We start from the raw sequence: 26,096 nt of genomic DNA, 5'->3' as shown, positions 1-26,096 counted from the left end.
GCCACCATCGTTGGAGGGTGGCCGAAGTCGCCGTATCGATGTATGACCAGCTGGATCTTGTCCATCGTGCATCGATATGGCCTTTTCCGGCCAAATCAATGGTGGATCTGGCTAGAAAATACCAGATCTACGATTAGATCTGACCATTGACGGCCAGATCTGACCGCATTTGGTTGTCAACGACGGCCAAAGGTACGGTCGTTATTGATGATCAACGACGACTATATCTTGACCATTGTTGACGACTGTCTATGACTAAAGATCTGGCCGTTGATGACTAGATCTTTGGTCATAGATCTGGCCAGAAAATGCTAGATCGATTCCGATAATGGTGGCCGGAATCTGGTAAATATGGATTGTTAGGGTGTTTTTGTTAATTTTAAAAAAAATGGGATTGTTTAATAAATTAATAAATTTAAGGGTTTAAAAAGAATTAAATAATTTAGAATAATATTTTGAGAATAAATGAACCCAACATAAATCTTTTGTTTAACTTTATTGGTTTTCCCAAACTATGTACCAAAGGGAGCCCAAGCATTTTTAGTGGTTTGATAGTAAAAGTATTTTTGGCAGGTATCTGAAAGGGGGAGAGTCTTAGAGAGGTTTCTGAGTGGAAGTATTGAGATTTCAGAAAAACTAAAGATGAAGAGATGGTAGAAGAAATCAGAACTACAGTGAACATCAATCAATCAATCATATTAACTTTATTGTGAATAATTGATCTGAGGTGGAGACCCACCACGTCAATATCCAATTATCCATGAAAGTAAATTTAAGAGACTTTGACAAGACGTCCCTCGGACACACCAAAGCACTTAGAAACGTAAATCCTCCATAATTTAGAAGACTTTGACAATACGTGCTTATAGTGGATTGTAAAAGCAGATTCTTATAAATTATCCAAAACGTGTTTCATGGTTTGTTCTTTATTCTCCATTGGGTCCATTATCTCTTTAGTTTCTATTCACGGGACCTGATGACCATTACTGAGAATATTTGGTTGATCGTGGTGACTCACTGTGCCAACAAATTTATATGTAGTAAAGTAAGAGAAAGTTTGATAAACCCTTTCATCTCTTGTACATAAGTTAATGAAATTTCTAAGAAAAGCAAGTAGTGTCTCCAGGAAACTAGAAAACAATTAAGCAAAGCCACTTCTCCAAATACTTTTCTTCCACCAACAAATGACAAAAAAGGTTTCAATCTTTTTCAACTTTGTTGAAGTTTCACATCGAGTAAACACTCTCAAACCTACTAGTTTATGAGAGAATGGAATCCTCTTACTCAACAAGACCTTATTGAGTTATGAGTTAGACTAACCTTAAATTCTATCATGATATCAAAATCATGTTCAATTGAGTTGAATTGAGCACTTTACCAACGGGTGAGGAATCCTTCCATTCAACAAAAACCCACCTCAAATTCTATCCAACTTTATTAGATAAAAAAAAAAAAAAACCGTGCCTTGTTTTCATATCAACTCATTCATACATCACAAGGATGACATCACCTATTCAATAATTTCAAAATCTAAGTGCATGATTCAACTTTAATTCCTAACCGTGAACAATAAAATATATTTTATGTACATTTTATTTTCTGTTAAACAAATATTTTGTCTAAGCTTTTTGGCAAAACAACCTCAATTATTTGTTACTTTATTTATCTTTCTTCTTGGGACCGGAATCAGGGACCCACATACGTTAATGGTGGAACGCCGCCATGCATGTGATGTCAGCACTGAGCATCAAGAATGCTAATTTGAGAATGATTTAATCCACCCTGAATTTTTTGTCAACTATAATCTAGGTCTTGCATTGTTAGGACTTACTTCCTTGAATTTAATTAACACACATTTATATAATCGATTTGTACTGAATAATGCTGAAAATTAACACTGCACATTTATATAATCGATTTGTAGTAAATAATGCTAAAAATTAGCGCTACAGGAATATAATAACTGACTAAGGATTTAAGTGGAAACCCTTACGGAAAAATACCATGGCAGAGATAAAAGATCCACTATGTAATTTGGATTATACAAATTTCTCCCTGCCAGCACACTCTCTTTTACGAATACAAATATGAGATTTTGTCTTTTGATTTTTCTCTCAAAATCACTCTAACTCTCACTCTTCCTTTTTCACTCTCATATGTTTTCTCCGCAGCTTATGCTGCCCTTTTATAGAAGAATTTCAGTCGGCCACCACTCCAGCTGTCTTCATGAGAAACTTAATCACCAGTTGCCTCCATGAAATTTAATCACCTTTTGAAGCCTCCAGGTTTCTTCCAATGGAGAATTCAAGACACCTTCACAAAATTAATTGACATATCACAAGGATCATATCACCCATTCAATAATTTCAAAGCTGCTTATAGAAAACACCCTTTTACCTTAATGACCTTTGTTCAATAGGAATAGCTATTTAGTTTTTATTTAACAAGATATCCCTTGTATCAGAGTACGTAATGCATTAACCTATAGTTAATGTCTAGTCATGCACCTCAAATCCCATAGTGTGCAAAAAATACACACTGATGTTAGTACTACCAATTAGAGTTCAACAAGCACTTAAAAATAAGGTGGTATTAGTTGTCAAAAACCAAAACCGTCTCTAAGAGATATTTTACATTAATCCTATCTCTTTTAAAGATAAGGATAAATGAGTGGTCTCCACGTGTCAAGACAACTTGTAAAAGCATTCATTACATTGAGCTCAAAGGTGTATAAATAGGCACCCCTCTTCATAAAAAATGGACTGATTAGACATATGAGAGCTAGACAAACATTTGAGCTTTATTATTTTTTCTATAAACAAAGCATTTCTCCATTTTTGTATGTCTTACAGGTAATATCAAAAAAATAGTCAGAGAATAATAAAATAACAATGGATGTAGGATTCGCTTTAAGCATCCAAACCACTATAAAAATATCTCTTATCAATCTTTTATTTATATTTCTGTAAACATATATAATCTCAATACCATAAACACTTTTCATGAATCATTCACATATAATTTCTAAGAACAACTTAACACTTTGTACGTACAAGTCGTTAGTGTCAAAATCAAACACCAACAATTTGACTCATTAACATAAATTAACATGCCCAAAGAATCTAAAATAATTGTCGACTAACATTTATAAAAATCTAAGTGCATGATAAAATGTACCTAAATTAAGTTAGGTTCATACCAAATAACGATAGTAGCTTTTATACAAATACATTATAGTTTCTGTTAAACAAATATATGTCTTTCACTCATTTTTTGAGCTTTGGGTTTGGGATTCCCAAAATCAATGCTCGATAAATCTTATTTATGAAGTTCATTACACTTTTCCCAATTAAAAATTAATATTCAATAAAATAATTATTATATATTTTTTTTTTCTATTATATTTTATTCTTTTCCCTCTTAAAGTAAAAACTTTCAGTTCAACAGAGAATTGTTAATGGAAATTAAACACTTGTGTATTTATGATAAGTTTTTTGATATGAATAAAATAAGTGATAATTTATGAGGGTTTTTTCCGTTGTCAAAGTAATAAATTTTTTTTTCTTATATTTTAGACAAATATGTCTAGCGTATTTTCATTTTTCACATTTTAAAATATCATTTTCAGACAAATATATCAAACGTGTTTTTAATTTTTTATCTTTTAAATTCATTTTTAATATTTTTAAAAATATATAAAATAGATAGACAAAATTCATAAAAGAAAAAAAAAAAAAAACACACCCTAAGTAACAGAAATTTCTGAGATTAGTGTCTCCGGCAACAATAAATGACAAAAAATGGTATGTATCTTTTTCAACTTTATTAAATTAAATAAAAAAATAAAAACCTTCATACCTTGTTTCCATATCAATCCAAGGGCTGAAATTTAATTAACAGCAGTTATCTTCAAAATCGATTCATACATCACAAGGATGACATCACCTATTCAATAATTTCAAAATATTCTGTTAAACAAATATTTTGTCTAAGCTTTTTGACACACCGACCTCAATTATTTGTTACTTTATGTATCTTTCTCCTTCGGACACGATTCAGGGACCCACATATGTAATACGTTAATGGTGGAACGCCGACATGCACGTGATGTGATGTGACCGTCAAGAATACTAATTTCTATAGAGAAAATGATCAAATCCACCCTCAATTATTGGTCAATCATGATCTAGGTCTTACAATTGTAATATATAATTAAGTTTTGATAAATTAATATTTTTGAAACAATAAAAATTTATTAATTAATTGATAAATTATTTACGCATACGTATTAATAAATTATTAATTTACCGAGACATTTTTTTTTCTCCAAAACAACAAACGTAATACATGTACATATTATGTATAGTTAAAAATAAAGTTGAAAACGATAGTTTTGTATTAGAGCCTATCTTGCGTAAAATTGCACTCAAAGCAATAATCAAATCGCATAATTTAACGAGAATACTACATTAGAGCTTCTTAATACATTAAGAAAAGTTAGAGATGAAGTCCAAGAAGACATCAATTTTACATAGAAAACAACATTAGAATCATATTTTACAAATGTCTCCCTCTAATAAGTATTATATAGATATATATGATATATTAATATATATATATATATATATAATTTTGATGTATAAGAGATATTTAATTGAGGTTATTAATTTATTATATTCTTACAATTTGTTACAATCAAGTGGGGTATATACCAACATTTAAACTACAAAACTGGAGGGCGTGCATGCAATTAATTCAATATCTATATATAGAGCTAACATCTAGTTGAATCTCCATCAAATTTCTCAAAGAAGAAGTGCAGCAGGATTAACTAATTATGGCTGTTCATCTCATTTCTTGTTGTGCGATACCATAATTTTGTTAGTTGGGCAATCAAAGCCTCAGCAATTCATGTCCAACGAGTTGTGGTAATGTCAGCGAATAAGATATCCCTTGGAATGGAGAAGGCTGCTACTACAATGAATGGTTTGCCGTAACGTGGCAACTCTTCGGGCTTCCAGTACCTTTCTCAGTAGAACGAACCTGAAATTAGCAGAAGACATCTCTCGTCGAAGCAATGGGATGGCCATTGGATTAAGCGCTTATGTGAATAAATTGGAAGCTGAAAACCTGTCAAGAACGCCGTTTAACTTTTCACATAAGCTCAATAAGTTCATGGCCACTGGTTGTAATAGTTATACCACGACGTTCAAAAGACATCAAATCAAGTCAACAACTAGGTGTCTGCCTATTTGTACATGTGATCCTGCTAAAGATAAAAGATGCTATGATTTGATGTGCACCATTTCTTCAAGTCATCAGGCTTTTTCAGTTCCCGAGAACTGCACAGGTGCCCTCATGGTTGAGCAAGATTGGCTCATGACAAACTACCTAGCCAATACCAATCCCAATGTTTTGAAAGAAAGAGAGCTTTTTCCTGTAGTGATGGAATTCGGAAGATACAGGGGGAATTGTGCGGAACCATATAAATCGGGGAAAACATTTTGTAACGACGATGGTTTTTGTTTAACACAATTAAAGTCAGGCTTTTTTTGTGTCTGCAGTCAGCCAAAAGAAAAAAACGATGAATCAAGCTGCACAGGTACGGATTTAAACAATGAATTTAAATTAAAGTAATATTAGTCAAATGTAAAGGTTTCATTTTTGCATTTCTTCTGTAGGATTTTCAAATTTTGGTGATCTGATTTGATATTTTATCTATTAATTATCTCTTTTTTGTATAGGTACCTTGTTCTGTAATATCACAAGCGGCAACGATTGCTTCATATGTCCTCATGGTTATAAGTTCAATAGTTCTCAAAAAGTTGATGGTAAACCCATGTGTTACCCAGCTCCCCCGAAAGGTCCCGGGAAGAACAAAGATATCCCCATAGGTATGCATATCCATCAAAATATTCATCAAAATATTGTTAACAAGTGATCAATAACTTGATTATATGCATATAGATGTACATGTTCTTCTACTTGAGTTGTGCAGGTTTATGTTCTGCGTTTGGAACGTTGTCCCTATCTATGGGAGCACGGCGTTTGTACGAGTTCGTTAAAAGAAAGGCAGCAAACAAGCTTAACCAAAAAAATTTTAAGAAAAACGGCGGTTTGTTATTACAACAACGCATGTCGTCCAATGACGGCAACATTCAGAAACTAAAATTCTTTACCGAGAATGAATTGGAGAAGGCAACTGACAGCTACAATGAGACTCGAATCCTTGGTCAAGGAGGTCAAGGCACTGTGTATAAAGGAATGTTGGAGGAAGGAAGACTAATAGCTGTTAAAAGGCTCAAGAAAGTGGCTGAAAGAGTTGATGTATTCATCAATGAGGTGGATATTTTGTCAAAAATTAATCATAGGAATGTGGTTCAATTTTTAGGGTGTTGCTTGGACACTGAATTTCCCCTTTTAGCCTATGAATTCGTTCCTAACGGAACTCTTTTTCAGTATATACATGAGCAAAATGAGGAATTTCCACTCACTTGGGACTTACGCCTACGTATTGCCATAGAAGTTGCAGATGCTCTATCATATCTACATTCTATACGCATATATCATGGAAATATTAAGTCATCAAACATACTGTTGGATGAAAAATATCGAGCAAAAGTTTCAGATGTTGGAACTTCAAGATCTATTCCAGTTGACCAAACTCACTTGATCGAAAATTATCCGGATCCAGAGTATTTTCGATCAAGTCAATTTACAGAAAAAAGTGATGTTTACAGCTTCGGATTGGTTCTTGCGGAGCTCTTAACTGGACAAAAACCTGTTCGTTCAACTAACTTGGAAGAAGAAGATAAAAGTTTAGCACTCTATTTTCTTCAGATAATGAAAGAGAATCGTTTGTTTGAAATCGTTGATGCTCAAGTTTTGAAGGATGGTAAAGAAGAAGAGATTATAGTCTTTGCTAATCTCACAGAAAGATGTCTAAAGTTAAATGGGAGGAAGAGACCTACAATGAGAGAAGTAACAACGAAATTAGCAGGTATTAGAATATCCATTGGAGCCTCAATCTTGAAACAAAATTGTGAAGAGGGTGATTATGTTGATGGTGACATAAACAGTCAACTTAAAGCCAGTTCATCGTTTACTGGATCATTTTTTGAGTAGTACTTGTTTTTCAATAGGTTAATCCTTTGATTTCAAGCAAGTGTGGCAATGTAGAAAAATAATTATTTTGTTTTGGTTGTATCTTATCGTATGTTGAATGTGTTGTGTTATTGAGTGTTGTGTTATTGAGCATTAAGTTCTATTTGTGTCCTCAAAATATCTTTTAGAAAATATTTTATCATTTGATTCATCTATAGTCTTTATGTAATAGTAAAAGTCTGAGGAAGAAAATAATGGAAGATCATCGACACGTGAATTTAATTAATTTCTATATTCAATAAGAATGGAAGCACGCATATATGATTTTCACCAGGCCTTCTGCTAATATTCAATTTGAGGGTGCTAAAATTATTTTCAATGTATGTCAAAAAACATCACAAGTAAATTAAGTAATACTACACTTACCAAAACTCTATAGAAAATTTTTCATATAAAATGACGTGTCAAAATATGATTGGATGAATTAATATAAAAATCAACTTTATAAATGTATATTAAATGATAGTTAATGATTTTGATTTTTATATTAATGTATTCAATCCTATTTTAATACGTTATTTTGTATGAAAGATCTTCTATAGAGTTTCGATAAGTGTAGTATTTTTTCAAGAAAATTATTTGAACTGATGCTGTTATATAAATGCCATGAGGAGACAGCAGAAATTGTTCAAGTCAAATAATGAATCATTTCGTTTCACGGTGTGTTACATGTCGAAACAATGAAGAAACTTCTAACCACTTGTTCCTTCATTGCCCAGTGGCGGCTTTTTTGTAGGCTAAATTATGCATTGAAGTAAAAATTCAGTGGGTAACTCCGAGAATTGTCCTTCCTCACTTATGAAGAGTGTTGTAACATTATGGTAAAGTAAAAAAGGCAAAGACTTTATTGAGATGTGTAGTTCTTACTCTTTTGTATGTCTAGTATTATTGTTCGGCATGGTATCTCTTTTTCTCTTTTTTATTTTATTATTATAATTGGATAGGAGTTTTCTGTTCTTGTGGTTTTATGGGCTGATGCAATCTCTCTCTTTTTAGTGTCCATATTGCATAGTTCAACCAAGATATGTAGATTTTTGAGATTTTTGTAAAGATTTAACTCTTCTACAGTATACTCCTAGTCTACCTTCGCACCTTTAAACTATATTTTAATATACTGGTTTTTCCTATATACAAGAAGAAAAATAGCCTGTGCTTGGTTAGGGCCTTTGGAAGATTACTTCGATAATTTATTTTTTAATTCGGTCATTATTTTGCTTGGTTCAGTGGGTAATAAAAGATTATTGTAATCTTTTATTATTTAGATAATATGAGAGGTGATATAAGAGGTTATGTGATTAAAAAGTGCTATTTTAAGATTACTATAGTAATCATATTTTTATTATAATTTTACCCTTACTAAAGTTCTAAACTCAAATACACTCCTATTGATGTCAAATAAAAATTAACCTAACTTGTTGAATGGCTTCTTTAACCTCAATAATTAATTATTTGGACAAAAATGTAGAAGAAATTAATGTCCATGATTTATTAATATTGGATTTTGTATCTGAAAAGAGATAATAACGCTTATACATTCTTTATTTTTTTCATCTAATAAATTCTTAATTATACTAAAAATAATGGTTTAAAGAATTAACTAAATAAATTAAAATTCTGGTTAAAATTATAATCTCCTTGTTACATCAGTCCAGAGTGTTAGATGACAATTATGCAATGTTGGATGTTCTTCATGGATCATGATATAAAACGTGCATATGGAAATATCCTCCGTATGTGGCTTTGCTAAACGTATACATGTTTAATCAAACAAAATATTAATTTATATCCACTAATCTTGTAAAATACATTTCAATAAAATAATATTTAAGTATTTTGTAATTATTGCCTATCAAACATGATAATAATATTATCTTTTTATAATAAAATATTGTCGAAATAAAAAGAAGTCTAAATTTTTTTTTTGCGGGTATTAAGGGGTGAGAGACGCTTCTAGTGAAAGTATTTTTGATATTGATGGTTTATGAAAGATTGAGAGATCAAGTACAGAGACCCATCACGTGAATATCGATGAAAGTAAAATTAAAAGTCTGTAGATTAAGGAGGAGGAAGAAGACACTGCTTTCCAGCTCGAGCAAGAAGAGACTTTGACAAGTCGTCCCTCGGACACACCAAAGCACTCAAAAACGAAACGTACACCAAGACGTGCTTTGACAAGACATCTTCGGACACACCAAGACGTGCTTTTAGTGGATTGTAATTTTGTAAAAGCAGATTCTTATAAATTTATCCAAAACGTGTTTCATGGTTTGTTCTTATATAATTGTTCTATCTGCAACATTATTCTCCATCAACATCTCTTTAGTTTCTATTCATGGGACCTGATGACCATTACTGAGAATTATTGGTTTACAGTGGAGGAGACTCACCATGTGAACAAATTAATAATAGACCTTATGATTATTGTACTCCAAAGACCCACATACCCTTGATGGTGAAAGCTTGCAATGTCATTTGAGCAAATGTTAAGAATACTTATTTCTATAAAGAGAATATAAAAGACTACCCCCTTAAGGTTTTTGAATTTATTATTGGATGATATAATTTTTGTATTTTTTATCACATGAACCTTCAAAGTTTTGAAAACTATATCACTGATAGCTCTTTACTCTAACTTCGTTATGTTGCCGTTAGTGTTAGATGGGTAAAATGATAACTTTGATTTTACAACAATGTGTTGGGGTAAAATAATAATTTGAGCTTATTAGATAGAAAGTGTTTTGTAAACCGGATTATAATGTAACAAAATTAGGGCAAAGACCAAAGGGGTATCAGTGATAAAGTTTTCAAAAATTTAAGGGTCTATTTAACAAGGCAAAGGAGTATCAGTGTTACATTTTTCAAACTTTAAGGTTTCATTAGATAAATAGTGCTGAATTTATTATCCAAATAATAAATTGAAAAACCTTGAGAGCCGTCTAGATACTCTTCCATTTCTATATATATAGCTAACGTTTATGATGAATTTCCATGAAATTAATGCTCAAAGAAAAGGAGCGAGGGGCTGTCAGAACCAGAAATATTAATTAATTAATTAATTATGGCTGTTAATCATCTTCATTTGTTGTTATTGCAGATCATAATCCTGTTAGTCTGGACAATCAAATTCAAAGCATCAGAAGCTTCATGTCAAACGAGTTGTGGTAAAGTCCAAATAAACTATCCCTTTGGAATTGGAGCAGGCTGCTTCTTCAATGAATGGTTTGAAATAACCTGCAACATCTCTTCTTCTACTCCCTCTGGACAACCTTTCTTGACGAAGATGAAGCTGAAACTAGCAGAAGACACCGCTGCTATGAGCTTCGGGATAGGCGTCGAAATGCCTGCAATTTCTTTAGAAAACCCTTCTACAGGTATTAACCGTACAGGATCACCATTTTTCTTTACAAATAAGCACAATAGCTTCATTGCCACTGGTTGTAAAAAGTATGCCAAGATCGACATAACTGATGAGAGTGGTTCAACAACTGGTGGGTGTCTGACAATTTCTGCTTGTGATCCTCTCAAAGAAAAAAAAGAAGGTTGCTATGATTTCATATGCCCCGTTCCTTCAAATACTACGTTTGATTATGGAATCGTATCAAAGCTTAATTCAACGATCTCCCAGTATTGCAAAACTGCCTTCATTCTTGACCAAAATTGGGTCATGACAAATTACGTAAACGACCCCACTGTTTTGAGAAAAACAGAATATCAGAAGGCCGCTCCTGCAATACTGGAATACGGAACACGGCAATGCATTCAAAATTCACCTCCAGTATGCAACTAAAACATTAATTTTCTACGAGTTTATCTTTGTAAGACTGATGAAGATGAGTTTTGTATATATAATAATAATACTCATCTTTTCTTGTGTTTTTTTTTTTTTTTACATGAATTTATATAATTTTCAAGTGTGAACATCCTGGAGTTTTTAAAACCAAAGTTCTGGCTTTTGATCTTTTATCTTGTGAAAGTGGCACTGGCAATCCCCGTTTGCTGATATTCACTTTGATAGTAACAATCATCGTTTTAATTAATAAATTGAATCGTTATCCCTGTCCTTAAAACTGATATTAAATTTTTTAATTAAGTTTGTTTAGCATTAAAAAAGAGAACTAGCTATATATGAAAACAAAAGGAGAATTTAATATCTTTTTGAATAAAATTTCTTTATCTTTTCCCTGAAAATAGCAATCTGCGCTTTAATGGCTCTGGTATGATTATTTTTCTTAATCAAAGCATATTCTTATTATAATATCAATTTTTCTTACAAAATTGATATTATAATAATAAGAGTTCAATATCTTATATATATATATTATATCTATATATATATATATATATGAGAAATTAACACAAAATAATTCTAAAATCAATATAACAATTTAAAAAAAATTAAAAGCTTATTACAATAAAAAATAATTTAATTTACATGTAATACATTTACATCTAAATTACTTATTTATCTATCATACATATTCATAATTATAAAAAAATAATAATTCCCTGTCATAACTCTTAATTTTTTTTTTAAATCTCAAATCACCCCTTACAATTGAGAAAACCAAAAATTCATACATCATGAAACAACGATAATCGTAAGCATTTATCGTGGTGCCTGATTCAGTGTTGATTCAACAATGGTAATGGTAGTAAGATTTTCATTTCATTTCAATTGTCATAAGTTAATGGGTTTCTCAAACAAAAAACATGACATAAAAATAACACAATATTATAACATCTTAAACCGTCACGACACAATGACTTCAACCTGTCAATTCAAAAAACCACCTTCCATGAAAAATCTTCCATATTATGCCACATTCATACAGCTCCGAAATTGCACTTTAAAAACACAACTCAAAATCCGACTTACAAATAGGCTTCATTTGTCATAACTCATTACTCATCCATGAAAACCAAACCTTCCCAATGAGTACTAGCAAATGCTATAATAGTTTGTTAGGTTATTTTTTCTGGATAATATTACATTTACAATTCAATCTCATAAATATGATAATTCGTAATTAGTTAACTCGTAAATAGATCTTGTTTACTTATTTATGAATTGACTAATTACAAATTATCACATCGAGATTGTAAAAGAAAATTTATAAGATTAAGTTGTAAATCAATTTTTTATCTTATTTTTCTTTACTGAACTTAAATATTTCTTGCTAGGTAAGGTGAGAACTATCGTCTTAAATATTTGTGCTATATTAAACAAAATATTTTTTTAATCCACAAGTCATTTTCTAATTAATGGTTATCTATTTTTAATTTAGACTTTTTTTTTTTTTTACTTGAGGTAAATCATTTTTAGAATATTTAGTTACCAAATTGCCTTTTATTCAAAATTGAAATTAGCATGAGACTATTTAGTGAATTTTAAATTTTTAATATATTTCCAAAATTGAAAAGTTTTCCTTTAAAACTCCCTCGAGACAAAAAAAAGTCTCTTTTAACACATGGCATAAATTTAGAGGTTCAACTATTCTTGGCATATTGAGCGTTCAATTCACATACACACACGATACATACATACATATACTTTACACTTTCTAGTTTTAATCACATTATACAATTTTAGTCTTCTCCCTTTTTGTCCAGCTTTTTTTTAACTCAAAAAGAACCCTAGAATCACCGTTAGTGATTCAGTGGAAAATTTGAATAACAACAATGAGACTCTTATTATTATAATATCAATTTTGTAATGTCATCGGACTGGTAGCATCACCAACTTTGCTGATAATAACCGAGGCATAATTGGCAATGGTGGATTCCGGGGATTGGCGAAGGCGGCCGATCACTGGGAACAACTCTGATGAACGTAGGAAGTGTCTGCAGGGTTGGTGTGCACACATTTTGGCTAATGAAAAGAGAGCTATCTTTAGAGGAGACTCATTAACAGCATCTCTTCTGCTTGGGTTTAGGGCCAATACTGAGCAGTCTGCAACCAACTTCAACAAAGCCTGTACCATAATAACCATAAGGAAAAAAAAAATAATAATAATACGGGCTTAAATCATAGATTCACAAGGATGAATGCCATTGATATTCCAAAAAGATTTAACTAAAATACAGACTCCATTGATCTCCAAATTTCTTATAAACCTTCCATAAAATTCGTCAAGAATGTGGGTTAAATTTCATTCTCCATCTTAACAGATAATTAAGTCCTAAGTGTCACAAAGATTTTCAAAAAGTATTAAAAACACCCTTTATAAATATAAAAAAGAAATTTTGAACACGGTGTTTTTAATACCCTTTGCAATCGCTAGAACACTTGAGACTTAGCTTTCTCTCGGGAGGGAAAATTAAATTAACCCGCAAGAAACTCTTCAAAATTTCCTACAGTTGATTAGAAAATGCATATTGAATTGATCATAGGAACACCAGTTATGAAAAATAAATAAAGTCAATGAGTTAAATGTACTAATATCAATTCAGATTTTAGTTTCGGTGAGTAGCAGTATTTAAAGTTTTATATTTTAAACTTTTAAATCATTTATAGTTTCCTTCAAAATAAAGGTTTGATTTCAGGTTTGAATCACTATTAAAATTAACATGCTTATTTTAACACTTAATGAAGCATGGTTTACAAACCTGCATGGCTCCTTTCGACACAATGTCTTCACAGAGCTTGTTGGAGTTGCGAACAAGATTACTTAGTGCACCAGCGGCATTTGCTTTCGTCTTGTCTTCCTCTGCTGAGAGCAGTATATTTGCTAACTGTGGTATGGATCTCCGGAGTTCTTCATACAACACATCGTTATGGTAGGAAGCATTACCAATCTGGAATTAGAGAAAGGTTTACTGTCATTATGAATCTAGCAAACTGTGCATTCTCACGACTGAATGAGATCAAAGCGTAAAGGTGAATTTAATTCTTGGGAGGGTAAGGGAAGAAAGTTACTCTGTATTTTACAAAACTAAGTTAAAAGTACATAAAAACTACATTAAGAAAGAACAGATTGTACCGCAAAACATGCAAATTTCCGTGTTCGTTTGTCAGGATCAGCACATCGATCTATGAGTAGTCCAATAATCTGATGCTTTGCCTATATTATCACATTAAATTGTAAGAAAGTATTTACAAAATCAGAACTACAAGTTCATTTAAAGCATACAATAAGAGATTTACCAGTGAAGTATAAAAATAGCAGCTGTGGCGACACATGTTTCCAAGAGCACTGCAAGTCTTTGCACGCACATTGTGATCTTCATGGGTGAGATATTCTTTAAGGAACTCTAACATGGAAGCTCCATTAATGTATTCATAGAAACCCTGAATGCTCATAAAATTCAAATCTAATTAGGCGCATCATAAACACGAGTTCTGATTAATGAAGCAAAAATTAGATGATAATGCAGGATATATTAACACTAGTGATTAAACTGACATCACCAGATGATGAGTTAAAAATGAGCAAAAGTCAATATGCAGAAAAACCGTTTAACGGAAACAGAACCTAACTTTATCCATTCGAGCTAAATCAGAAACCATCATCAAAACATCCAGTGTGACCTCTCTTGGACAAGAGCTATCAAGCAACCTTCTCACTCTGTTTGCATCCAACAAACCTTTGCCCACAAGTGAAACTGCAAGGGGCCGATGTCCAATCATTTTGGCAAGAAAAGCAACAGGCCTTCCCAAGTCTTTTAAATCCATATGATCCAAGCAACGAAGAATAATGCCAGGTACTCCTACCTGAAAATTTCAGAAATAATCAAAGTAGAAAAGTACGGGTCTCTCAGCACTAGGTTGGTTCTGTAACTTGGCATTAACTTTGTAACACATTAGTAAATCTGTGATAAAACATATTAATCTTCTTCTGCAAAGTTATTTAACTGTTTTCCAATACAATGCACAGAACTTATGACTACCTACATGAAATGCAACTTATCCTCTGTCTCACCTACCGGACACCATACAGAAAGAAAAAAAATTAATATTGACATGTTTTCCAAAAAGCCTACATTCTTTGAATAACATAACAAAAAATCACAAAAGCAAAAAGCTCTCAACATGCTAATCTCTAGCCTAAGATAGAAAGGAGAAGGAGATCTGACCTCTAGAAGGATCTTTATATATTTTCCCATGTCTTCCTCAATTGCTTTCACCATGTCCTTGTCTTCCATGCATACTCGCCCACCTGGGGAACCCATATTAAGAATAAACCCACTGTTTACAGATGCAGTAGCAGAGGCCAAACCAGGAGCATTCTGTACAGCAACGAAGGGAAATGCTAAGATATCAATTACTGCATTTATTATATCCCTAACTCCATCCTTCCCTCCACCAGGTCCACCCCAGCACTTCACAAGCTTGAGATGAACATCGAATATCAAGTTAGAGATGAGCTTCATGTGTTCATTCTTAAGCAAAATCTGACGAAAAGTTAAAACTCCACCCGGAAGGCAGTGACATATAGATGAAATTGCTGATACAACTCCAGTAGGAGATAACCCTACTCTATCTCTCGTGCTGTCAATTTCTAGAGGAGAATGACCATTGGCTAGTAAATCAATAAGAAGAAGAGGTATACCGCTGGCAATCATCTGTTGTACAGCTAATAGTCCTCCCCATTTCAGTCTGGATTCTAACAAGCCAACACATCCATCCCTAAGACCATGCCAGTAGGAGAGGACACTATTTGAGTCACTAAAGCCCACTTCATCCGAATTACCTGATGTGATCTTAAGGTGATCACAAATTGTGGCAGTTCGAGGAATCAAAGGTACTGCAATTTCATATATAGAAGACTCAACAGAAGCCCCGCTTTCAAGGGATAGAATGGATGCTAGAGCAAGCATGGCTGATGCACAATGAGGTTGAACAGATGCTTTTATTCTATCATCTGACGAGAAGTGATGTGCAAGGATTGAAAGTCGAGAAAGCTGCTTCTTTGGGGTGGTTGTAAGCATAAATAGCGCTGAATTTCTTAAAGTTGACTTTAAACATTGAGCAACTGTTGAGAGGAGAAGGCATGACTGCAGGACTAGGGCACAAGGATTGCTCAATTTGCACTTTGCATTATTTGTTTCACCCATTTGTTGATCTTTAGTTAAAGATGAAGCACATAGAGATAATATAGAGAATATCTCTGCAACAACCGTGCCATCTGCTCCACCACTGACAACGGTAGTAACAGGGAGGGAACTGGGCAGGCCACAAAGTATATTTGGAACAATTCCACTACGAAGGCAGCACCTTGATAAAAGCTGAAACATTGACCAAAAAAAAAAAAGGAGATATATAAGTGGAAAATAAATATCTAATATTTCAGCATGATGCAAACAAAAGAAAACAAAAATTACTTGAACAATTTCAAATGAACCAATATTTCCTGTTACTATACAGCCAATATTTCCTGTTACTATACAGCAAAGAAGAAATTTCAGGAAATTAGGAGCAAATACCTGAATGACAGCAGACAATGTTGCCTCTGTCCGTTGATGCAGGCAATGGTTAATAGCAAACTGCACAGCTTTTGATCGGAGAAATGCCCTTGTTACTGCATCAACAATTCTTGCTGATTCTGTCCCAACTGGTGATCCTCGGTCATGGTCCCGGATGTCAAGCCGAAGGAAAGAATGACTCCGGAAAGCATTGAGAGGAAATAGACAAGCATTCTCTTTTGCAAAATGAATTTCCAGTGCATCTATCAGTGACCACATAGCCCTACATGCTTCGCATGCAGCACGTAACATATTTGAAGAACCCGCACTGAGACTTGAACCTGATGTTGCTAAACAGAGACACAAATGGTCCACTAAACCAGATGTTTTAGCATGGTCTAATATCCGTTTCAGTGTTTCATTAACCACAGGAGCAGAAACGGTCTCAGAACCAGGAGTTCGGGATGCTTTAAGATCCTGGGCTACTTTAGATAACATAATTGTGATGCAAGCGGTAGACTCATAAAGAACCCTTCCAGAGGCATCTTCATTGGAAGAAACAACCTATATATCAACAGGATGAGAGAACTGGGAGAAGGCAGATAAATTGTAGGAGATCATTTTAGAATACAGAGAGAATATGACCTGTGAAAAAATTTCCACTATGGCAACCCAGTGCGTGAAATATGAGGTTGCAATGCCACTTCCACTGTTGTCAACCAGCATTTTAATAATTGAAAAACTCTGCAGACATTGGAAATCACATTTTGGCAGCAAGTATTTGTCATCAGAGAAAAACCAAACAAAAAAATTAAATTAAAACTTTTCAAGAGATAATCATTAACCTGCAGTATAATCAGTATGTAATGTTCAGCAGTAATTCCATCAAGTTAGATAAAGAAAACAACATACTTACCAGAGAGAACATATTTTCTGGGAATTCTATGATATTTTGCAATCATATCCTGTGTTTACGTTTTTCACAGTTTTTTCAAGATCTAGTGCGTAACCAGTGAAAAAAAATTTAAGAGCCTAAGAGTTTAGGCTACAGTTCAGGAGCTAATCATGATCATGATGATTTTTTCAATTGAATTACATCCACAGATAATCCATTTTTCCAAGTATTATGCAAAAGGGGTATGATTCATACAGTATACGAACAGAAGATTAGAAATCAAATATAGAAAGCAGTGGTGGATACCTTTGCTATTAAGTCATTGAGTTCTGAAGATTTTAAGCTAACTATTGTAGCAGTGAAATCAAGAAGTTCAGATATTATTTCATCAAGCATCCCACTAGAACGAGTAGCACCTGCTGCAACTAGGTTTGAAAGAATTCTCAGTGATTGGTTTGAATTAAGAACATCTTCTTCCCTGTGTGTGTTTGAAGAGAAGTTAAGTCTTGCCAATAAAACATTACTAGGCATCTATCATAATGAAATCAAGAACATGTAAACAGTTAATAAGCCACAAAAAGATATTTCCAGAAAAATATCCACAGAGGTAAGTCAAAGTAACATCATAAAGCATCTTTTTATACAAACTTCCAACAAATGATCCCTACATGTGCAATATATTCCTAAAACATCCTCTGTAAAAAGTAACATGTTGGAATGAGCTTAGACTGCTACCATGGATAGTTTATAGCTTAATTCTGGTTTTCTAACCCTTCATGGGATCATTGTAGGAGACTTCTGCCCATCACCAAAAGTGCGAATAAATGAGAATATGTTCTAATATAAAATCCTTGAGAGAGAAACTATATTATTCACGCAGCTTTCTCTTTCCCCTTTTTTTTTTTTTTTTTTCATATAGAAAAGTTCAACTTCATGATCTATAGAGATTGAGTAAGCCGCTTACTAACAACTTAAACAACTGTGAAGCAATAAATTAGAGTTGTTCTAAGACTTCAAAAAATATTGGGTGAAAATTAAGATTTCCTACTGCCACATACGAAATAAACATATAATGAGGCATGAGCATGATTTCACCTCATATTTTTTGGTCCTTTAGACCATCTTTTGAGTGGTTGCAATATAAGTTCTAATGCTTCATTATCTTGACCAATTGTCAATGCACCTTTAACCGTGCGCGAGTTATTCTCCAATCTGTTCAATGCCTGGTTACCTGAAGAGAAATAATACATGGATATAGTATGTAGAGTAGATTAATGCATTTATGTGCAAAATAATGATACTAATAATTTTGATCAATAGTAAAGCTAAATATCTGAGTTCAACAATATGAACTTGCAAATCCACTGTTAAATTGCAATCCCTTCACCTGAAGGCTTAACTTCATTAGGACTTGCAAATCCCGGGAACTCCTCATGAGGTGAAGAATTGCCTTGTGTTGTGTTAGAATTGTTTAACTGAGCATCACTTTGTGGACTTGGAGCAATATTCTTTTGAAAAGCAACTGGAGAATTTCCTTTACCTTTGACATGACAATTTGGAGAGTTAAAAAAGAGGCAAAGTCTAAATATCTTAAGTAAACTCTGTACACTGAAGAATGAAAATAATCAAACCACTAGATGTTTGATTAGCATCTCCTTCCCTCCATTGTGCATCACATCCCCTGACTAGAACAGTTGAAGCACGCAACTCCTGGACATCATTAAGAAATTATTATAATTTTTCAAAATTCATGATCAAGAATTAGAGAAAATAAAATCCAAAATTTGGTCTCTCTAAGTAAAAAATGAATATAACATCAATATAAGCTAACATTACCCTAGCCTCCAGTTCATCTGAGGTTTCTTTAACAAATGGATGTTCAAGAAGAGCGGGCCAAGTAAGTCGATTTTGTGGCACCTATTTCACATGATATCAAATCTGGGTTTATAAAACATAAACCGAAAACAGTCACCAAACAAACTATGCATTTGGATTACAAAACCTTATTAAGCAGTCCCTTCAAAAAGCTTCTGAAATTTGGACTCATATTGTCTGGATACTTAACTGGATCCTGGTTTACAGTGAGTAACATTAGCTTGAAGGTTTGCACAAATAAAGGTGAGCTTGAAAGCATACAGTCATTAAAGATTTGAGCAAATATACCTTGACAATATGCCTAATGAGCGCATATACTGAATTTGTATAAAATGGTGGTTGGCCAACAAATAATTCATACCTGGTGCATAAAAAAAAAAAATGCTTCAGTTTAAGATGAACAACCAAATTGTCAAACTAATTACAGAAGGAATTTTAGGAATTTGAACTATATTTTAACCATGGAACTGCCTTGGAAGAAGCTGAAGGTATAGCAGTTCTTTTTTCTTTTCCTCAGCAAAATTTAAAGCCTAGGACCTATCTCAACCTCAACCTCCCTGCATCCTTCTTCCTATCCTAGGTGTACATGTTAAAACGTAAAGGAAAGAGGGGGAAAAATAAAAAGAAACTACAGTATATATGTGGAATTTTGATCTCGCAAAAGTACAAATCATAAAAGAGAAATCTAACTAATCTATGGACAATATTTTCATATCAGATATCATTTCTATTTTTACTTAAGTCATAGCACAATGAGAGATGAATAAAACTAGAGATAATTCAACAATATAAATTTAAAAGTGAAAAAGTAGATTAGTACAGAGAACTTAAATTTATTGTATACAAATAAACTTAAAGACAAATGGAATATAAGACTAAAGTCCAATTACTTAAGCAATAAAAATAGTATGAAGTAAAATCAGGGAAATTCTTTTTCTTTAAAAAAAAAAAAAAAACAGAAATTTAACATACAATATAACTCCAAGGGACCACAAATCTGCAGTGTGGTTGTAGGGCTGTTCTCGTACCAGCTCAGGAGCCATGTATAGAGGAGTTCCTGAAATTCATTAATAAAAACAGTGCTGAATAGGTGAAAAGAGTAGTAAAAATTCTCAGCATTCCTAGAATACATTGGTTCACTTCCACCCTAGAAAGCAAACATACACTAATTAATGAGAACATACAAACCTTTTATGGATCTCAAAACTACAGTATTTGTAGACATTGCACGTGCAAACCCAAAATCACAAAGCTGACATGAAAAAAGAGGAGACACGTTAGAAACTAGTTAATGCAGAAAATTTGGAAAACATATCCTTGATGAAGCACATAACACGACCATAAGCACAATATCATAATAAGATATGTTATTAACTCTGTGATTACAGTTCAGAGATCAAACTATGGAAACATTTCTTCATAAAGCCAATGTCTGAAATACAAATGAGTAGAGTGCAGTATGCACATGAACCTTTTGGCAAAGGGAAGTGAAGAGGAAAGCCTATTTGCTTGAGTTTGTGGAATCCTATATTGGCCAAAGCAACCCCTTAGTCAAGAAAGTGAGAGCTATCTATAGGCAAAGCAGCTTGGATTTGAAAATAAGTAGGCAGTAGTAAGAGTTGCCGTAAATCTAATATTTTTGTTATATCCTTTAACTTCTGTTCATTGCAATCAATACCTATGATTCACATATAGATTAAAACCATTCTTGTTTTCTACTTTTTCCTGTCTATTAACAAGTAAGATAGTCATGATATCTTGCAATTTTATGCTTTTTTTTTTCTTTTTTAAATTCCTCACTATACATTCAGTGCTCCTAATTAGGATAGACTTTCTAACACCGATGGAAATTGAAACATTATTTTTAAATAGATAAGCAAAAGAGCTGCAGGACATTTGAATTCCATCAGAAATTGATATTTAACTCATTTTAAACACCAATAGTAAGCAGCTCTTCAGCTGAAAACTAGTGTATTTTTGTCCGCAAAAATTGATACAATGCATTTCCTGTGTTATTGGAATTAAATTAGTTTAAGATGAACTTATCTGGATTGCATTCCTCTACTATGTTATTGCACTCTAAACATTAGATACAATACCTAAATTGACAAAACAACGGAGCAAAAATACATTAATGCATCCTAGGCCAAAATGGCCATTATGTTAGACTATTATTTTAGATTTGGGAAAAATAAAATATGCTTATTGGTATCATTAGCATTTCAATGTTCTTTCTACTGATTTTCAACAAGCAATTACAAAAAGTCAAGTTTGATTATTCTTAGTTCCATAACCTCTTGCAAAATCCATAAAGATAAGTAGACCCAAATGGTCAAGATTTATGTGTATATCCTAAAATAAATTTTCCAAACACGATATACAGAGAAGAAATCATTGGAACAATGAAACATATAACTCTCTATTTTAGTGCCTAGAGCTGCTTCTTGGGCTCGTTAGCACACTAGAACACTCAAAACATTTAAAATAGAAAAATAACTATAAGCAGTAGTAGCTTTAGACAAGGAAGGATAATAGTTAAACTAATAAAACTGCACACCTGAATTTTTCTTATACCAAATGGCAGAAAGAAAAAAACAGATAAGAAAAATAAAAAACAAATTCATGCTATTAAACCATTCAACCTTGACAATAGAACCAGCACCAATAAGAATGTTTTGTGGCTTCATATCACGATGGATGATGCGATTTGAATGCAAGTAATGCAATGCTCGCACCTGCAATTTGTTAAACAGATAATTTAGATTAAGAGGGAAAATTCAAAGCCAATAGAACAGAAACTTGAATCTTGTGTAATCAAAATATTAACTTCAAACAGTAAGAAGTAGGTAATATTTAACAAGGGGGATGTACCAGCTGCTTTGCAATTGCCTGTACTTGTTCTTCTGGGAGGCATTTATCATCCTCGAGAATCTCAAATAGTTCACCCTACATATCAAGACACATCAACAATGTCTCAACCATCTGAATATGCTCATTAATTTTTTTTTGGTATATTAGTAATTTTGATAGGAAAGGAAAAAAAAGAATATTGATAATAGAGGCTACAAAAGTAGAATAGATGTCTGCTAATGTAACAGCAACCTCGCTGTGCACGGGGACAAATAACCATACAAAAGTTTGCAGTGTGATAAGAAAAACTTCAAGGAAAATGCACCAGTCTAGACAAGGACATTGTATCAATCCATAGTTTGCAACTGCACATAATAGAGGAAGGAAGATATTACTTGTGCAAATTCTGTAACAACACAAAACTCTTGTGGGCTTTCAAAGGAATCAAGCATTTCGATTATATTCTCATGCTTCAACTTTCTTAGAATCTGCAACAAACATCAAAGAAATTAAAAACTTGCTATCAACATTTGACAAATCGTAGGAATTTCAAACTTGATAAATTCTCATGGACAAATGGTAAACAAAACAACTTTTCTAAATATGGAAAGAACTTGAGTGGCAACCATGTCTTCCACACAACTATTCTCCCCATGAGTTAGTATCAACCCCAAGTGTGATAGCACATTGGTAGAAAGCTGTAAGTCTACTTAAACAGTGCTTTTCAGGGGAAAAAAAGAAACCTACTCAAATGCATCTCTGCAGAGCATATTAAGTACCTTTCCTACCCAACAAATTGGTTTCTAGAAAAGCACCTGTAAAATGCTTCAAAAAGAACATTATTTTTATATTAAAAAAGTGTTTTATCTATTTCAGCGGACCAATATAAAATAAACATAAGAGGCATAACCTTTGAATATTTGAGAGCATTTCTAGACATGTCAAACACACTCCCATATGCATCATGTGTTAGAATTTGATTTTGTCCTAACATTCACCAAGTTGGTGGGCTGTTATGATGTATATATGTTATTGGACTCCTCCTCCCTTGAGCTAGCTTTTGGGAATGAGTTCTACCCAAACTCATTTACCATCATGAACTTAACTCTATCATCACTACCCTTGAGAAAGAAAATACAAGAAGAGAGTAATTTTAATACCTCAATTTCCTGCCGCAAATTGTGTATGTCCTTCTCACTTTTCCCATGCTTCATGATAAATTTCATTGCAACAGTCTGAAACCAACAAACAAAATTTTCACTCTTACACTAGAAAATAAACTAATGACAACAGCATAGAGAAATTGAAAAATTACCTGGCCTGTGAACTTCCGCCTCCCCTTATACACCTTCCCGAAGGACCCTTCACCTACAAGCTCAATTACATGGTAGTTTTCTACTCCCATCTTTAGCCAGCCAATCAACTAAACACCAAATTCTCTGCACAAACTAAATATAGCTCAAAATTAACTTTCAAATGTCCACAAACTTTAAAACTAAATTTTCATAACTACTCAAATTCAATAAATCTCCTTTGCTAAGGAAAACTTCTTTAAACAAACCATAGCTCGAAATTAAAGTTAATTCCGACCAAATCTAAAACCCTACTTTAAACTCCTTTACAAACCAACCTATGCTCCTTCAAATCTCAAACTCTCTTGTAAGTAAGGATTTCTTAAAATTTATCAATCAAACCAAATTCAAAACTCAATTTGTCTGAATTTCTACACAAACTAACCGGCTCCTTCAAAACTCAAATTCTCCTCATAAACAAACAATTTATCGATACTAACTTCCACACAACCAAATTCAAAACTAAATTTCCATAAACATTCAAATTCGGCTAATTAAACCCTAAACCTACAACAATGACAAATTGACAACCACAAGTTCGAATAATCTCTTTCAAAAATGAAACAAAAACATAAATAAACAGAACGAGCTAAATCTCGAAGAATCTGAAATCACGGAAACCTAAACACATTCAAATTATCTCTTTCAAAGAATGAAGAATCTAAAATCAACAAAACTATAGACATTCAGTTTATTTCTTTTCAAAAGTAGAGGTAAATCGAACAAGCTAAATCTTGAAAATCTCAAATAAGCAAAACCGGTTAATTACAAAGGATCGGGAAAGAGAGTACCTGAGATTATCAGCTAAACATTCAGATTGTCTCTAACGGAGAATCCGAAATTAGGTAGACTATATACAGTCAGATTAGCAATTTGAAAAATTAAAATTAAAATAAATAAATGGAGCGAGCTTCAATTTGGAAGACTGTAGAATCAGAGTGACTGAGAATTGATTAACTACGAAGAAATGAAAGATCGATAGAGAGAGAATACTTGAGTTTAACGGTTACGGAGAGAGTGAGTTGGATTTAGAGAGAGAGATATTTGAAATGAAAATGGCTGCGATTCCCGCCTGAGTAATTTTGAAGGAGATTTTGTGTGGTTTAAGTTTCTCTACGGTACTGACTGTACAGTTCGTGCTGATAAGTGCCATGTCTGCGGTAAAGTTTGTGCTGATAAGAGCCACGTCATCAGTGAAAGATGGAATATTGGATGGAAAATGCTGCACCCATTCACCCACAACTCCTTCTCACAAATTTTGTCTCACAATCCGACAACTCACAATAGATCCTACCTGAGTTTTACCTAATAAATTGTAGCTGATTAATTACGAGTTACCGGTAACGTTTGTAAGAAGAAATTGTGAGTGTAGCATTACTCATATTGGATCTATATGGATGCAACTTAATTGGGTGGGGTTGGGCTCAATCATAAAGAAGTTTTGGGTCTGTTTGTTACACTTTTTGGAAAATGTTATTATGAGAAAATGTTTTAAGTTAAATTAAGTTGAATCAAATCGAATTGGATTTGAATATGAAAATATGTTTAGTAAAATATCTAAAATTATATCAAAGTTGGATAAAATACTGAATAGTTGTTTGGTACATTTTTTGAAAAAGACTTTTAAGACAAAATAATTTGTTTGGTACATTTTCGGAAAAAATTTAGATTATTTCTTTAACCCNAATTGGATATGAATCTGAAAATATGTTTAGTAAAATATCTAAAATTATATCAAAGTTGGATAAAATACTGAATAGTTGTTTGGTACATTTTTTGAAAAAGACTTTTAAGACAAAATAATTTGTTTGGTACATTTTCGGAAAAAATTTAGATTATTTCTTTAACCCTCAACATTTGTTAATTTAGCTAAACATTATACAATAAAAGTTTAAAATTAACTAAAACACCCTAACCACCCAAGAGGACAGTCGGTTGTTAGCCACCACCGTTGAACGACAGCCGACAATCGCCGAAACGGCGCACGACCAGTTGGATCTAACCGGTTGTGCGCTGATATAGCCATTTTTGGCCAGATATACAGTTAGAATCTGGCCGTTGACAACCAAATTCTAGTCATTGTTAACGGCCAAAGATCTAGTCGTTGTTAATGGCCAAAGCTCGGATTGAATCTGGTCATCAACAGCCAGATCTCTAGCTATAGATCTAGTCATCAACTACCAGATCAACGCACTACTAACCAGATCTGGTCGATCGTGCACCGTTTTGACCATGTCGGCCGACAATTGCTAGCAGGTGGTGGTGGTGGTCTTGGGTGGATTAATTTTCATAGCGAAAGGAGAGAAAAATGAGAAGGAGATAAAAAAAAAATGTTTTCAATTTAATAGAGTTGGATAATCTGAAAACAAGTCCCTCAATCTTTCCATTTTTAGACAAAAAAATCTAACTTGAGTTAGATTAATTTTTAGATTGGATTGGCCCAATAAGTAAACAAACACACATTTTATTTTTTAATCCAAATAGGATAACAAAATAATGATAAAAAATAGTGTAACAAACAGGGGCTTTAATATTTAAGCCCGAGGTTAATTTTATTC

General features: G+C 33.0%; 2 protein-coding genes across 5 annotated transcripts; one reads left to right on the top strand and one right to left on the bottom strand.

Moving 5' to 3' along the window:
- The first annotated feature begins 5,717 nt into the window (after nucleotides 1-5,717).
- On the top strand, nucleotides 5,718-7,240 carry LOC116144656 (putative wall-associated receptor kinase-like 11). 2 transcript variants are annotated; one of them, XM_031430115.1, is made up of 3 exons: nucleotides 5,718-5,894; nucleotides 5,999-6,342; nucleotides 6,460-7,240. In XM_031430115.1, the coding sequence occupies exons 1-3, from the start codon at nucleotides 5,840-5,842 to the stop codon at nucleotides 7,123-7,125; spliced, it is 1,065 nt and encodes a 354-aa protein (XP_031285975.1). In that variant the 5' UTR covers nucleotides 5,718-5,839; the 3' UTR covers nucleotides 7,126-7,240. The 2 variants fall into 2 exon arrangements, with proteins under 2 accessions (XP_031285975.1, XP_031285974.1); XM_031430114.1 differs by having other exon boundaries at nucleotides 5,719-5,894; nucleotides 5,999-7,240.
- Nucleotides 7,241-12,641: 5,401 nt separating this feature from the next.
- LOC116144613 (serine/threonine-protein kinase TIO) lies at nucleotides 12,642-24,611 on the bottom strand. Of its 3 annotated transcripts, XM_031430057.1 has the most exons (24): nucleotides 24,532-24,611; nucleotides 24,330-24,388; nucleotides 23,502-23,634; nucleotides 23,347-23,421; nucleotides 22,582-22,674; nucleotides 22,208-22,282; nucleotides 21,979-22,071; nucleotides 20,525-20,588; nucleotides 20,309-20,393; nucleotides 19,625-19,697; nucleotides 19,464-19,532; nucleotides 19,298-19,378; nucleotides 19,093-19,171; nucleotides 18,849-19,001; nucleotides 18,557-18,692; nucleotides 17,768-17,939; nucleotides 17,212-17,310; nucleotides 16,588-17,130; nucleotides 15,238-16,389; nucleotides 14,642-14,875; nucleotides 14,309-14,452; nucleotides 14,145-14,225; nucleotides 13,771-13,959; nucleotides 12,642-13,136 (listed from the first exon to the last, which is right to left on the bottom strand). In XM_031430057.1, exons 3-24 carry the CDS (start codon nucleotides 23,589-23,591, stop codon nucleotides 12,867-12,869), a joined length of 4,050 nt encoding a protein of 1,349 aa, XP_031285917.1. In that variant the 5' UTR covers nucleotides 23,592-23,634; nucleotides 24,330-24,388; nucleotides 24,532-24,611; the 3' UTR covers nucleotides 12,642-12,866. The 3 variants fall into 3 exon arrangements, with proteins under 3 accessions (XP_031285917.1, XP_031285915.1, XP_031285916.1); XM_031430055.1 differs by having other exon boundaries at nucleotides 24,330-24,603; XM_031430056.1 differs by having other exon boundaries at nucleotides 23,502-23,625; nucleotides 24,330-24,603.
- Between the last annotated feature and the right edge of the window lie 1,485 nt (nucleotides 24,612-26,096).

The sequence above is a fragment of the Pistacia vera genome, unplaced genomic scaffold (genome assembly GCF_008641045.1).
Source record: "Pistacia vera cultivar Batoury unplaced genomic scaffold, PisVer_v2 Contig45, whole genome shotgun sequence".
Lineage (NCBI taxonomy): Eukaryota > Viridiplantae > Streptophyta > Magnoliopsida > Sapindales > Anacardiaceae > Pistacia > Pistacia vera.
Note: the sequence above shows the minus strand (reverse complement) of the source record. Positions and strands in the feature narration are given on the sequence as shown.

What these genes read in the sequence shown, in the direction of transcription:
- LOC116144656 (XM_031430114.1), top strand. Translation starts at nt 5,840, where the DNA reads ATGTGTTACCCAGCTCCCCCGAAAGGTCCCGGGAAGAACAAAGATATC. An exon ending in GAACAAAGATATCCCCATAG is followed by an intron (nt 5,895 to 5,998) that starts GTATGCATATCC and finishes TGAGTTGTGCAG; the next exon opens with GTTTATGTTCTGCGTTTGGA.
- LOC116144613 (XM_031430057.1), bottom strand. Translation starts at nt 23,591, where the DNA reads ATGGGAGTAGAAAACTACCATGTAATTGAGCTTGTAGGTGAAGGGTCC. An exon ending in TGGTCCCTTGGAGTTATATT is followed by an intron (nt 19,698 to 20,308) that starts GTATGTTAAATT and finishes TTTATGCACCAG; the next exon opens with GTATGAATTATTTGTTGGCC. An exon ending in CAGATGAACTGGAGGCTAGG is followed by an intron (nt 19,172 to 19,297) that starts GTAATGTTAGCT and finishes AATGATGTCCAG; the next exon opens with GAGTTGCGTGCTTCAACTGT.